The following is a 14,653-nucleotide window of genomic DNA, read 5'->3' on the forward strand; positions in this document are numbered from 1 at the left end:
AATGTCAATTTTGCTTTATGCTCATTTTGTCTTGAATTTGACTCCCATTAGATATAACAGTTAAGGGAACAGGTTTCTATCTACAGAGTCGACAGAAGGCAGAGGGTCTTCTTTCTGAGCCCTTCCCATCACCTTTCCCAGAGACACTCTTCCCGACAAGACAAGAGTTCCTAAGCATATAACCTGGTGTTACTTTTCATGTTTGAAATGAGCTTCAGAAAGCTTTAGTGAGATTTGGCCAGTGGCTGGATTCACATTCTGAAAGTTTTCATAGCCGGTGTGCTTGAACTACATCACAGCAAGCACTGCAGCCTTGGAGCAGGTTAGTGGTTTGATGTATGAAACGTGTATGTGTACGATAAGTGCCCGGCTGCGATTTATTCCCTATGTAATTTTCAGCTAAGGCAAAATTAAGCCTGGGGCTCCACTCCATAAATTGCATCGAAACATTTCTCTCATTCATAGTTTCTTGGATATTTATACATTTTCCTAATATAATGCAGGCTTAGCTCTGTGCAAGCCCATCTAAATTTGATTTATTCTCCTATGCCCACATCCAAACATAGTAATTACCAAACAGTATCTCCACACCTCCCAGGCAACACAAGCCAAAGCAGTACTTTGCACAGTGCTAAGTGTTGTAGGTTTAAAGCACTGCTTCAAGGTACACATTGCCATACTCCATACACGTGCGATACTCCATCCCCTTTCAGTGAAAATGTTACGCAACACTCAGCTCAGACTCTCGCTTGCTCATTCTACAGACAATCTACATTGTTAGCTTCACTAAACTATAGCCTAAAAGAAAATCAATAGCAATTGATATACACTCTTGAACATATTTAAATGATGACACTCACTCCAAGATTACATTTTACACCTAGTAAACTCTAGTAATCTTTTCCCTTCATATTTCTAATCTCTGTAAGGTTATCACGTCTTCTTTAGAGTTCTTATTTTGCCCAGAATAAGTTTGGGCTTAAGTTGTTCTTCAAACCACAATCTCCCTTGAGCACCTGTGCAGACATGCAGTCAGGACAATAAGGAAACCTAATGCCTATAACCTTCTTCTATCTATAAATCCAAGACCATCCCAGCTGACAAGCATGGAAAATATTTTTTTTTCATTCTTCACCTGATAATCTGTACCCAACTGCTATTGCTTAAAACACCTTTCTTCAGTTGCCTCCAATTTTTCCACCCACATACCCTGGTAACAGTTCATCTCTGAACAAGTCCTGTTGCAAGCATAAACCTGATCTCAGTGATAAAAAAATCTGAATCCAATAATTTTCTCTTCTATTTGTTACTACAGATGCTTATGTTATTATTCCCTTTCTCCAGCCTCCTTACATTTCTCTTCCTTTTCCATGAGCTTTCCACAAAACCCATGAAGGATTCCCATTTTTCCCCAGACTGAAACACTGACAAGAACCTGCTGCCTCACTGTAAAGCAATGTCCTCTCAGTCCAGGGGAACTGGGGTGGGTGAATCCAGACAAGCCAGCGTGCTCTGGCACTCATTCCGTGTTTCCCCCGTGTACAGCCCCATAACCCCTTGAGCACAGGAACATAAATAAAAACCATAGGCCAGAAGAACATCATCAAAAAATGGAGGCAGGAGTTACGCAGAAGGACAAACAGAAGGCTGGCGCCTAGCAGCATGGAGATGGACTGCATGGGGAAGAGCAATTACAGTGTCTTACTAGCTAAAGTTAGCGCGATGCCAACGAAGGAGCCAGTATCCCTTCACTGGAAGCCTATAAAGATGCTGACAGAACCAGTCACTTTACTGGGCAACTTCTTCCAATCGCATGTCTGGACTTGCAAACCATTTGAGCCTCCAAGTTTGCTTTCTTGTGATACCAATTATTTTGTAACTTCTAGTTTAGGAATTTGAACTATAGATGCTAAAACAATGATTAAACAGCCTTAAGCACTTCCTTTCAAGCTTGAAGCACACGCTATGTGCTACCAGCATCTGAAATATTTTGCTCTAGGACCTGCAGCGAATTGTGGGTCATGCAGTTAGTTAAATTAGTTTAGAGAAGGCAAAGCTAACAAAAGAGTAAGAATTAATTAAAAAAATATAAAAATTGTGACACAAGAGGATTATAGCTTCAAGTGGGGCCCATATACCTACCATTTCCCTCTCCATTAAAACAACCTGTAATTTCTTCTCATGAAGCTATTAGCTAATGAAATTCTGTTATAGCCTTACTCTCATATCACAACTAACATGAATCTCTTGTTCATCACTAGGTGGAAACATCATTCAGACACGCCACAATCACCATTCTTCCAACACAAACCCAAAGCAAGGCCCTTATTTCTTGCTCACTACTTAAAAGTCTCACTTCCAATATAATTTTTCTCAACAATGTTTAGAAGAAAATCCGTTTATTTCTATCTTCCTTCTAGCTTTCAGCTTTTCACTGTATATATGGACTGTGCCTCTCCTAATGGGAAATAATTGAATCTGTTACCCTTGATTTCTAGAGAAATTCATATATTCTGAGACCCAAGCAAAAACAAAACTGTTATTTTGAGTACATAGAATCTGTAGATGTAATTAAAATTACATACTGATTTTAGTGCTAAAATTCAGTGTCCATACTGTAGCCTGTTTAATATGCAATTAAACAACAAACATTTGGGTTCAATGTAAAAGAATTCAGAAAGAATGCTATTAATAACTTCTCATAAACCAGAGGTAGTATTCACCTCACTTAACTTCCTTAAGTTCGGAATCTAGGCTGGCCACTCAGGCTTCACCAGGTGATGCAGAGAGATGTGAGCTGAATATCTCACCACCAACTACAAATTAAACTCACATTTCAAACGCAAGCCTGTCATCTAAAGAAGTAGATGAACGAAGGGTGCAGTGGTGAGGTACAAACCCACAGTTCTTACCTGTACCGTGTGCCAGTAGAAACAATAAAACCTTGATTATCTGAAGACCTGCGCACAAGCTAGACTGCTTACCAGAAGGCAAAATGTATCAAATGACATATTTCACTAGATATGTAGACAACTTTTAGTCCCTGTGATGCAGAAGGCAGCAGCAGAGCTAAAGGGTGATACCCAGGATATGGAGAGCTACAAGAGAAAAAACTGTCGAGTGAGTCCAGGTCAGCAGCAAAAATATTTTGGAGAAAAGTCTTTGATACCACCATTCCAAAACACTATCCAAATTGTCCACGATACCGTTACCAGAAAGTAACATAATGCCAACAAGTATTCCTGAGACTGTGGAAAACATAAGTAAACAGTGAGAGCTTTAGACCTGGATGAGGAATGAACATCCTCGTCTCCTTCCTCTCTAACAGGAAAACTAAAACCCTGACTGTCGCTGGAGAGCCGGGACTCGGCTAGAGTGCAGCACAGCAGTCAAGATGATGCTGGCTGGGATCCATGTTTCCTCTGACATCCCAGTGATTTACCTTAATCATCATTACCTTAAGTCTCAGGAGTACACCCTGCTGAACAAAGAAAGCAGCAAAGAAGGGGAATGCCCTGCACTGTGTTAATGGGAGCTCAACCAGCAGATTCAGGGAAGTGATGATCTCCCTCTACTTGATGTTCATCAGACCACACCTACAATACTGCACCCGGTTTCAGGCCCCTTATTACAAGGAAAAGAGTGATAAACTGCAGTGAGTTCAGATGGTCATGGGGTGGGAGCACTTGCTCTGTGAAAAGAGGCTCAGGAAACAGAGTTTGTTCAACTTGAGAAGAGATGGCTTTGGGGTGACCCAACAGCAGTCTTCCCATACCTATGAGGGGTTTATCCAGAAGATGCAGCTAGGCTCCTCACAGTGGCGCACGTGGGAGTTGGAGAAACAACAAGGTATAAACCAGTACAAGAGAGGCCCCAGCTTGATTCAAGGGAAAAGGTTTTCATGACGCAGACAAACACTGAAGCAAGCTGCCAGAGGGGTTGAGTAGACTTGATCCCTGTAGGTTTTCAGGACACATCAGATAAAGCCCTGAATAACCTGGTCTGCCCACAGAGGTGGCCCTACTTTGAATATAGGTTGAACTAGGGACTCCCGAAGTCCCTTCCAACCTGAATTATACTATGATAGAAATTGTGGGACTGTATCAGGCTAGACAAAATGAGTGGAGGGAAAGAAGAGAAATAGACTTGTAATTATTCTGGTGTTATTTGATAGCACATAGACTTGTAATTGCAGTATTGTCCTAACACAGATACTCTGGCACAGCTGAAGCCTGGCACAGATGGGATGATCTCTCTCACAGTTACAGCGGCACCACAAAGCACTGAAAAGGGCAATGCTTCATGGAAGGGATGAGAAAAAGCAATTCTGCATGGCCAAGAACTTCTGTCAGAAGATTAGCAATACAACAGTAACTCTGCCTTTTAGTAAAGGACATGAGCAGTGACAGTCAGAGAGAGGCAGTTATAAGGGTAATTCCGAAGGAAAAGAGGTGTCTTGTAAGACAGAGAAATCAGGACTGACAGTGATATTCCATGTGTTTTCTCAAAATGTTAAGAGCAAATAGCTGACACACTTAAGGAATCACAATGGACAAAAATCTTCATGTAAAGTGCATTCTTGAAAAAACTCTCTAATGGTAAATCAATAGAATGTTATATTATCCTGGAACAGTCTCTCCTTCTTTAGCATTAATTGGTTTTTGGAAGGGAGGAAGAGAGAGCTGTATCTGACACAGTCCGTAAAATGTAATTAAACTTTTGGAGTGAAAAAGAATAGAAAATTCTAAATAGCTACAGATTTTGATTTAAGAGCATAAGCACACTCTTTAGAGAGACAGAATGAAAAAGTATTATATTTGCAAACTCAACAACATGACTACACCCATACATTTCCCCTGTCTCTTATTAAATTATCTATGCAATACTTACCCCCTCCGTCAGAATGCTGCAAAAGAAATTATTTTGAAAGACAGGAAAAAGAAAGGCAGCATCAGTTCATATAGAAAATGCATCCTGTTATAGCATGCACTCTCTGCTTAAGCAGTTCATGTCACTTAAAATGCCATGCAAGTCCCACATTCAATTCTACTTAAATCAAGAGAGTTTTGAAAATTATTTGACCAGGTTCAAGTTCAAAGAGCATGTGCTTTTAGAGCACAAGAAACGTACAACAAGACTTGAATACGAATAGGGGGGGGAAATAGTATACTGCTCCAAAAAAGACGACAAGAACTACAGTGAAATGAAGTGTATTTTTTGCTATGAACAGTTAATTATTGCTGCTTATGATTACACTGAAAAATAATTTGGCAAATCCATCGCAGAGTAAAAGTGTACCAGAGCTAGTAGCAGAAGGCAAATGCAACACTGTACCCCTGGAGTTTATTATTCTCCTATTTTATTTCCCGACACCCTCACGACTGCACCCGTGTGCCTGTACCTACACTCACAAATTCAAAATGTAGATCAGGCAGGCAGGTAATGTCAGTTCCCAAAAGCTCCCCATGAAGAACAAACACAACCACATGAACAACAGAAGCAGAACAGGAAAAAAATCATGGTTACACCAGCAGTCAGAGGAAAGTAATTTTCAAGGGGAAGCTTCTAGGTAGTCGGATTACTGCTGGGAGTCATGAAAACGTATAGACAGAGCCAGAGGAAGGCTGGTTGGAAGGGACCTTTGAAGGTCACCTAGCCCAGCGTCCCCCTCAGAGCAGGGCTAAAGCCAACGCTAGACGACACTTTTTCAAGCGAAGAGGCCGTGCTCAGACGAGCGGTGGGTGGGAGAGACAGTGGGACGTCTGGTGTAAAATCAGGCCTGGTTTGTCCTCGGTAGTCTCTGGAGGCACCCAGCTTTCCACTTCAAAAATCAGCCAAGGAAAGCATGAACTGACATGATGATCCTGTCTAAAGGATAAAAAGCAGACACTGCAATAAGCAAAGCATTCAAAACAATATTTCCACCCTGAGCTGGTATGAGAAAATGATCAGCAAAAAACCTCTGGTCATACATATAAAGAAGAGGCCAAAAGAAAATTTATAAGGAGCAGATGACATGACAGATACCGACAACATGACCCATTCCCTTCTGTGACTGAGCGAAGCCTTGGTCGGTACTCCAGTGGTCTCATAACAAACTCACAAACAAGCTCAAAGAAACTTGCTTGCAAAGCTGATGCAGAAACACCACGGTAACTCGGAAAGCGAGGGGTGAACAGGCTGCAGGAACCCAAGCAAAATGAAGGAACACCACACATATTAAGTAGCTAATACTTGCCAGCAACAGGGTGCAGATTTTAAAACATTAGCAATGTATGGGAAGCCCATTTCTTTCTTTAACGTGTAACACCCTTGACAATTCACTTCTCGAGGCAGGCAGTAACAGAGACATCTGGTCTGTTTAGCTTTTATTTACTGATGGCAATAGAACGCTTAGGTAAAAAGACACAGAGTTTTCATATGACTTTCACAGCTATGATGGAGCAAGGGCTGGAGACGAGTACTACCTGAGGATACATATTTTACAGACCCAGCTTAGGGTTTTAAGGCTTTTCTCAGGGGAGGGAAGAAGAAAGATGGAAATACACCCATTTTTCATTCAGACATGCAAAATTTAAAGCCTCTCTTAATAGCCTATGTCACACAATGAACAGTTTTAATTGTCGAGAAATTGGTTTTCCAGGCTGACTGCCTGCTTATACCAGAGAGTATATAAAACAAGTCCACTCTTCACAGAGTTCTACATGAAACGATGTGGTCATGGAGATATTTATAGTTGTGCCCCTGTACATTAAGCTCTGTATAAACTGCTACCTTGATATTTTCAAAGCATGGCAAAAATTAGGGAAGTAGCAAATTAAAAAGCCCTGAAGCAAAAAATGAGGAAGTTAATTGTCTGGAGTTAACACAAATATAGCTAAATGAACCTTAACTCAAAAGCAAAAGGTTTACATAATTCTACAATAGAAAAGGATACAGAAAAAGCAGGAAATTAAGGTTTATTGGAATTAAAGCCTTAGGAGGATAAAAAAATAACACCTCCCCCCCAATCTGGTCCAATCAATGCAGGCAAAAAGATAAATGATCTGAATAGTTATCTTGTAAGGATATAGGCATCAACTGTCACAGCTCCTCTTCATCTACCATGTCCAAACTATTTTCTTTCTGTTCTCCTTCTAGTTTAGATATTTGTTCTTCAGATCCATCCCACTAACCCTTACAAGGCCAAGGTATGGCACTACAGCGAGTGTCTAGATCATAACGAACGCGTTTGTTTGGGGGATGCTCTACGTGCCCCAACACCGGAGAAGGCGAGGCGCCCGGCGCTCACCGCCTCGGCCCACGGGCACTGTTCGAGCCCGGCGTTGCGGATCCCCCTCCCCGAACCGGGCTGCGTTACCAAAGCAAAAGGCTCTCAGCAGTCCCGCGGCTGTGACCTTACAGGCCTGGCGCCCCACGGCCACCGGGTCCCGCCGGGGGGTGGGGAACCGGCAGGGCGGGGCCCGGCGAGGGCGCTCTGTGTCCGGCGGCGGAGGGCGTCGGTCAAGCCGCTCCCAGCTCCCGCACGCCACCCCCAAACTGGCCGAGGAGGCGGCGGCGGCGCTGCGCCGCGCTGCTGCCCCACCGGCCCCGCAAGCCCGGCGGCCGCGGACATGGGGTGCCGACCGGCGCCGCGGGGCGCTCTCCGCCGGGGCCAGCGGGCCGCGGGGGAGTTCGCCGCCGCCCCACCGCTGAGGGGCCCCACCGGCGAGCCCCGCTCCGCTCCCCTCCGCCGGGAGGGAGCGGGCGGCGCCAGGGGAACGCCTCAGCACAACGTGAGGAGCCTCCGCGGCAGCGCGAGGACAGCGGCGCGCGCGTAAGGGCACCGGCCGCTCGAACGGCGCGGGGCCGCCGCGTCACGTGGCGGCAGGCGGCCCGGCCCGGCCCGGCCCCGCCCCCGTGGCGCGGGTCCTATCGCGCGCACGCCCCCGCGGCGGCCGCTCGCGGCACTCACTCGCCAGCGTTGCCGCTGCTTCCGCGCCTCCGCCTCCGGCCGCGGCCGCGTCCTTCTGCCCGTCCCGGGGCGCCTCCCGGGGGAGTAGGCGGCGGGGCGGGGCCGGGCGGCGGGGCGGGGCCCCGGCGGCGGGCGGGAGGGAGGGAGCCCTGAGGGCGGAGCGGGCGGCCGTGCGGGGCGCCCCGCGCCACCCAGGGCAGTCGCAGCGGGGGGGGGGGCGGCGGCGCCCTGCGCTCCGCGGGAAGCGTCGCTCCCGAGCAAGCGGGAACAGCGACCGAACCGGCGGTGGCGGCGCCCGCGCCTTCCGGCCTGCAGGCCGCAACACGTGCGCATTCAGCAACGCCACCGCAGGCAGCGCGCCTGACGTTTAGAGAACTTCTAAAACCCCTTATTATTTTAAAAACAACGACGGCTCTGTGGAAGGGATTCCGGCTGCAGCCAGAGATTTGACTGCGCCTGCTGAAGCACAAGTTTTAAAAGTCCGAGGGACTTTGTGTGGGCAGCCCCCGATGCCCAGCCAGGGACCCTCCCGCTGGCGCTGCAGGGGCCGGTGTGCTTTTTGGCAAAGCATGTCGAGACTCCACAGAGTAAAACCGCTGTAAGGAAATGAAGACAGCGGCAGGAGGAGGAGGAGCAGGGCACCCTTACGCTCCGTTTGACGCTGAACAACTCGGTACTTGTTCGCCTGGCGCACACGAGCACCATTGCGTAGCCTGGTTATTGGGACACAAAGTCATGTTTCGGTTTTGGGCCCTCGTCCTTGACTAGTCAGCAAGCTCAAAGCCGGGTTGCATCATTATAGACTACTCCCTTTCTTACGCAATTAGCATTCAGTAATTCTATTCCAGCTCTAAAGACTGCTCTAAGTTCGAGGCAGTATCTCCTCTTTCTATAGGTTATTGCTTTCTAGGTTGAAATTATCAGGCATTCCATCACTTTCCTCAAGTGCCGCTTTTTTTTTTTTTTAAGGCATACGCATTCAACATCGATACGCTTGTGCAGAATCAAAATTTTGAACTGTTACTCTAGGGGGAAGAGCATCTTCCTGCGTACCACAGTACCACACTCTACCATGCCCATTTGATGCTCTTCCTAGCTTATGGTAGAACCCTAAATAAAAAAACTTACTACAAAAATAAACACCATTATCACAATTAAAATCTATGCAAAAAGATAGCAAAATGCAGATTTATTACATGGCTCCATTACAAACGTATTTACTTCTCACTCAGCTGAAAATAAATTGGAACATACCATCGGCAATCTAAATGATTAACACTACATTAAAAAACAGTTCAACTCGGCAATCACAAGCTACCAATTCCGATATCTGTAGGGATTTTTTTTCTAACAAAAATACTTATTTTTAAAAGCCCTGAACCACTTGACATGTATCGCCGCGGACAGACACTGAACACCCATGCCACAGTACTGCTGTGCAGCTTTCTAATACAAAGGTAATCAGTCCTCCAGTGCTCAACAGCCCACGCAGCTCTGCGCAGCCTCTTCTTCGGGGCAGCTGTACAGTCCTTTTTCCTTAACGCACAGGATCCACGCTGCTGTGTTTGTAACGTTACACCTATGTACAACCACTTGACGTTATGGCAGAGCCCAGCGCACAGTCTACAGTGGCCACTACTAGTGGAACCTGCTGCTTACAGTGGTACGCGACAGAGGTTTGGCTCCCTCAGTGTTTACGTCACAGAAATTCAAACACATGATCTCGCTTTTGCTTCTAGCAAATCTTAGTCTTTTTGAGTTAAACGTGCCCTCACAAACACACGTTTGGTAGAGGCATATCAAGAGCTGTGGAAGGAAGCACTGCTCAGTGAAAGGGCCAAGTCAAGAATCACGAGGGGATCTACATGTAATGATAGGTATGTAAATATACCTACGCTCACATGAAACGTGGAACACGAGCAGGAACCCGCAAATAAATAATTAAGATATTTAAACTAAAAAACCCTCACTGTATCGAAACAGGCTATGCTATCACATTTACATTCTAACAGCTACAGCTTGAAACAGCAACTTCAATTTAAGAAAAAAATCTCACCTTTGCAAATTTACAGTTGCTTTAGATTGCTTTTAAAACAAAGTGAAGGACACCAAAAGTCAATTCAATAGGAAGTTGTTACCATTTATTGTGATCACAGACAAGCTAACAACGGATCAAACTGGACCTGAATATTCTGTTTCTGTGGGCGGAGATGTGACATTCAGATGCTTTATCAGCCATATAAATTTCACTATCAGTAGAAAGCTCTTTTAATTTGTCTCAACCCATTCCCTCAAGCAGCTACTATAACCCTCTGATGCTCAAGGCAAGTACCTGCCAATTTGCTTCAATGCCAGTCTTTTGATATTCTTGGTGCAGATAACCTACGAGAGTGCTAGAGGTGTGTGGGACCAGATCACTGCAACTGAAAGCAGCAGCGAGATTTTCCTCATCGATGATGATCACCGTAGTTACCCTTTGAAGTCAGTGAAGACAAATACCTGCTTCAAGTACATGACGCCTCACATCCTAAAGATGCTTTCTTTAGGAGATGAATCATGTTTCCCATTACCTGTTTTTTTCCCAGTGGCTATACAGAGAAACTGGGATGAATAGATCAGATGCAGGTATCTCAAATACGAAGGCAACAAGTTCCCAGTGAGTAGGCCCAATATTTTTGACAAACCATTCAAAAGTATTGAGCATTTTTATTTCTGAGTGCTCATAAACACACACACACGCAACCCACATCTCTACAGTTTAAATCTTAAGTATGAAATTAAATAACAGGAAACTTCATCTACATGGCATTGGTCTAAACATGAGAGAAACATACAATTAGGGAACTCCCTTGGAAGTTTTTGGTGGAAAGAGACTGTCATCTGTAGCAGTCATTGTGAATATTTTCCTGAGTCCGTTCTGTGCATTGAATCGTTCAGTATTTCTCTCCTCAGAACTGTATTTGAACAAGCAATCCTTGAAAAACAATGTATCCATGTTTCTTAGTTTCACTACAGAATCAAGCAGGCCAGTTGATAAGAAGGAAACCTTGATCTTCTGTAATTAGCAATGGTGGAAAGGTAACACGGGGGAAAAATCCAGCACGCTGGAACAACAGACAATGCTTGTAACAACAGTTACGTACAAAACCACTTTTTCTTCACCCTTCTCTCTTCCAGGTTGGGTGTTCTGCACTATTCCAGGAGTCACTTATGAGGTGTGAAAAACAAGCAAAAGGTGAACATTGTAACCATTTTAATAAAACTCACTGTATTATTTGCACTCTCAGAATATTTCTGAAAATAAAGTAAAAAAATATTTAGCATTCTTGAAAGTCTTAAGGAATCTTTTATTTAAAAAATCTTGGGTTTTTGCTTCTTTTGAACCCTATTCTGCCTCAACATTACACTCAGACATAAGTGTATCCTTCTTATTACCACCATACAAGGATTCACACTGAATTTCTATAGCACTGAAAATGATATAAAACAAATAAACCCTCACAAAAATATATACAGGTAGCCAGAAAACTAATCAAGAAGAGCTCATGTTGTCTGTATTGAAGAGTAATCACCATTTTCAAATATCAACAACATCCAATTTGTTGGCATGCCTCTTCCGCCCAAGACTCTTGAGCGGAAGGACAAACTGACTTCCACAGAGAAATTCCTACAACTTTGGTTCATAATGACCTGAAGAGAATTCATACCCCATACATAATATTGATCTAGTGGATTTCTGTAAAGCCAATACGGCAGACAACAGGGAAAACTATGAATGTGAACTTCATGATGAGAATAATAATTTAAACTCAGTGTGTCATACTCCAAATATACAGAAAAGACCTGATTATATTAAACACGTTTATCTTCTGCTATAAACTAGCTCATCCAGCCAAATCCTGACTCTTTAATACTTCATGACTGAAGTAGCTAAGTGTTCTCTATATCTGATGAATAGGCTACGTATGGAAAGCCTTAAGTCTGCTGTTTGTACTGAAGGGTGTATCTTTTTCAGCATGTTTCAGATACAAAAGTTGTTACTGACTAAACTATGCTGGTTATCAGGGGATGACTAGCCATACTGGCGCAGGCAGCGTTCTGCTGCATCGGTACAGATACCTATCAAAGAGCATGTTTATATCCTGCAAACATATTCAGAAACTAGTTTCTGAAAATTTTGTCCAGAAACCAGAAGAAATAGAAACAACTGCATCAACTCAGTACCCAGTATGAATTAATTAGTCCTGCTGAGAAACTATATTGGCAGTAGAGGAGCACTGCACTAGCACAAATACATGCTGCTGGTACCTCAACTAAAATCAGTATGGCGACATACTATGTAAATGTAAGCATGTTAATTCTTTCAAAGCCAAATTTGTGGACAGCACCACACTGCCACAGCCTTGCTGGCTGGATTTATAGTTAGTCTGGCAAGAATATTACACTAAAGTAGCTGCACCACTTGTAGTACCCAGACTAGCTTTCTCAAGAGGATGCTTTGGTAGCTCTGCGGTATTGCAATGTGCCCTGTAGACACACTTGGCTCTTGAAACAGCTTTCAAGAGCAACTGTCATTTCCAAGCAAATTTAAAATGTAAAGGTAGCTGAGATTAAAAACATAGTATAGATGTGGAATAGTTACCCGACGGTCAGATGACACGGTCACACGACATCCTGTCCTACAAGCAGGAATTCCCTTTATACTTTAAATGGTTGCACACATAGGTGGGTTGTATATGGAGAACATCCTACAATCTCTATACAATAATCATCGGACAAATTAGGAAAGCTGCAAATACCGCATTGATAATTTTCTTTCCTATGGGAGGGGACAGAGGGAAAGGATAAAGGAATATGAAAAGAGAGGTAAAGTTCCTCAATTTTCACATCCAATAGCAGTCTTCCAATCATAAAGAAAAAACCCCCAATGAATAAGTAGACACGTGACTTCTTCCTGAAGCAGGAATGTCAATATTAGCACAAGATAAACACCTCTGGACAGCCAGAGTTTAAATGTGTATTAAAGCATAGCACATTTTGAAAAGTGACATTGTATCAAGGTGCACTGTCTCTGAATCATCCCGTATCAATGTGATTAGTTTATGCATTAACAGCTATGCTTATTGAACTGCCACTTCAGCAAACGCATGAGCCATGGGAGACAAAGGTGAACCCAAGTTCCTTCCAGTTAATATATCAACAGCCAAGGTCAGGCACTCTGCCCAGTTACTTTTTTACAGAACGTCTCTCCTTATTCACCAACAATATAGGAGCTGAAAGGTGTCATGTCCTTAACTAGAAGGACCTGAAATGCCTGAGAACACAGAAGTAGCTCCTGTAGAGGCTACACTGTATTTAGACCACTGATCTGTGGCAGGAGCTGAAGCAATTCGGACTTGTTGCCCAAGTAGTCTGTGCTAGATGAGGCTGCCTGCAAGAACAGAAAATCTAGCTAACTCCTCTGTCACCTCGCACTTTTTTTTTTCCCCTTTGCTGCTTGCTAAAGTCTCCGTCTTAATCTAAGAGTGTTTTCTCCACTTGAGCATACCTCAGCGGCACACTGGCTGACAAACATTGATGGTTGAGTCCTTGTCCTCATTTACTCCTGTACAAATATGACAATTTGAAGGGTGGAGCCAGAGACAAGAACAAGGGCATAACTCAAATTACAAGAGTAGACTTAAGTGCTGGAGAGAATCCATTCTTCCACTGGCTCTGCAGGAATGGCAGTAGAAGGCAGTAATAAAACTGGAGTGGACAGATATTCTTTGCACTTGAAAAGATCAGGATTTAAACAGGAAATTGCAGGGTTTTTAGAATCACTTTCAGAAATAAAACTGCCTTCTGATATTCACCCTGCTACTAAAAAGTCAGATGAAGATATCAAATTACAAGTGAAAACTGTGAAATTCCATCTGCATTGCTTTCATATACCTATAAAAATGTTCTAAGGGACTTTAAAAGCACTTCAAGAGTAAAAATAAAATGATCCCCCAAAGTGCAGCCAAAACATTAGGATCTGTAGGAGGGCATAATTGGACATTCAAGTGTGCAGTGCTGGCGGTGTTGTTATTTTTGAGAAATAATGACTGAATCCTTTACATGGTCAAAAGTACCCATGTAACATTAATTGTAAACAGCATGCATGGACAACCTGAAAAGAAACATTAGGCACCGCCTTTCTTTTGCAATTGCTCCAGTTTTCTTCTTAAGAGGTTGTAGTTTTCCTTGGTCCCTGGTGCCATAGGATCAAGCTTCAGAGAGACTTCATAGTGCTTCTTTGCTAAGTCAAGATTTCCCCAGCGATGATAAAGCACAGCTGGAACATCAATGAGGAATTTCATTAGCAATATTGTTGAATAATGTGCAATCCTGCCAATCACTTGGAAAACAACATTAAAGCATTTGTTTCCAGTGAGGGTCTCTCGCTGGCTGGTGGCACAGTAGCTGCTTGTTCTGTTGCCAAATGCAGGAGCAAAGCCTGGGAGCAGAACTGGCATGGGAATGATGAAGGAATGAATTACATTGCAGCCACAAATGGCAGCTCTTATCTGGTGAGCTCATTGTGGGTTACAAGCGTAGCACAAATGAACCAATTTGCAGACACTGAAGTGCAGCTACCTCTGGGCTGGATTGTGCAGCCCTCTTGATCTGTCATATCGCGTGACAGCTTTTCTGGTTTAGTGCCCTGTTCTTCTG

General features: G+C 43.8%; 2 protein-coding genes across 4 annotated transcripts in view; both read right to left on the reverse strand.

Annotated features, from left to right (window-relative positions):
- Window positions 1–14,653, reverse strand: part of GGACT (gamma-glutamylamine cyclotransferase) — a 43,219-nt gene that overhangs the window by 21,655 nt on the left and 6,911 nt on the right. Inside the window, exon 1 of one of the 2 annotated variants that reach the window (XM_075090164.1) lies at window positions 7,955–8,036. The exons of the other annotated variant lie outside the window; for it this stretch is intronic. The gene's annotated coding sequence lies outside the window, so the exon portion shown is untranslated. Of the gene's footprint in view, window positions 1–7,954; window positions 8,037–14,653 lie in introns of those variants that run through there. 2 annotated transcript variants of the gene reach the window in all.
- Window positions 10,641–14,653, reverse strand: part of TMTC4 (transmembrane O-mannosyltransferase targeting cadherins 4) — a 58,432-nt gene continuing 54,419 nt past the window's right edge. For both annotated transcript variants that reach the window (XM_075090147.1, XM_075090154.1), the window contains exon 18: window positions 10,641–14,273. In XM_075090147.1, coding sequence (XP_074946248.1) covers window positions 14,122–14,273 — 152 coding nt within the window. In that variant the 3' untranslated portion in view covers window positions 10,641–14,121. The remainder of the gene's footprint in view (window positions 14,274–14,653) is intronic.

The sequence above is a fragment of the Phalacrocorax aristotelis genome, chromosome 1 (assembly GCF_949628215.1).
Source record: "Phalacrocorax aristotelis chromosome 1, bGulAri2.1, whole genome shotgun sequence".
Lineage (NCBI taxonomy): Eukaryota > Metazoa > Chordata > Aves > Suliformes > Phalacrocoracidae > Phalacrocorax > Phalacrocorax aristotelis.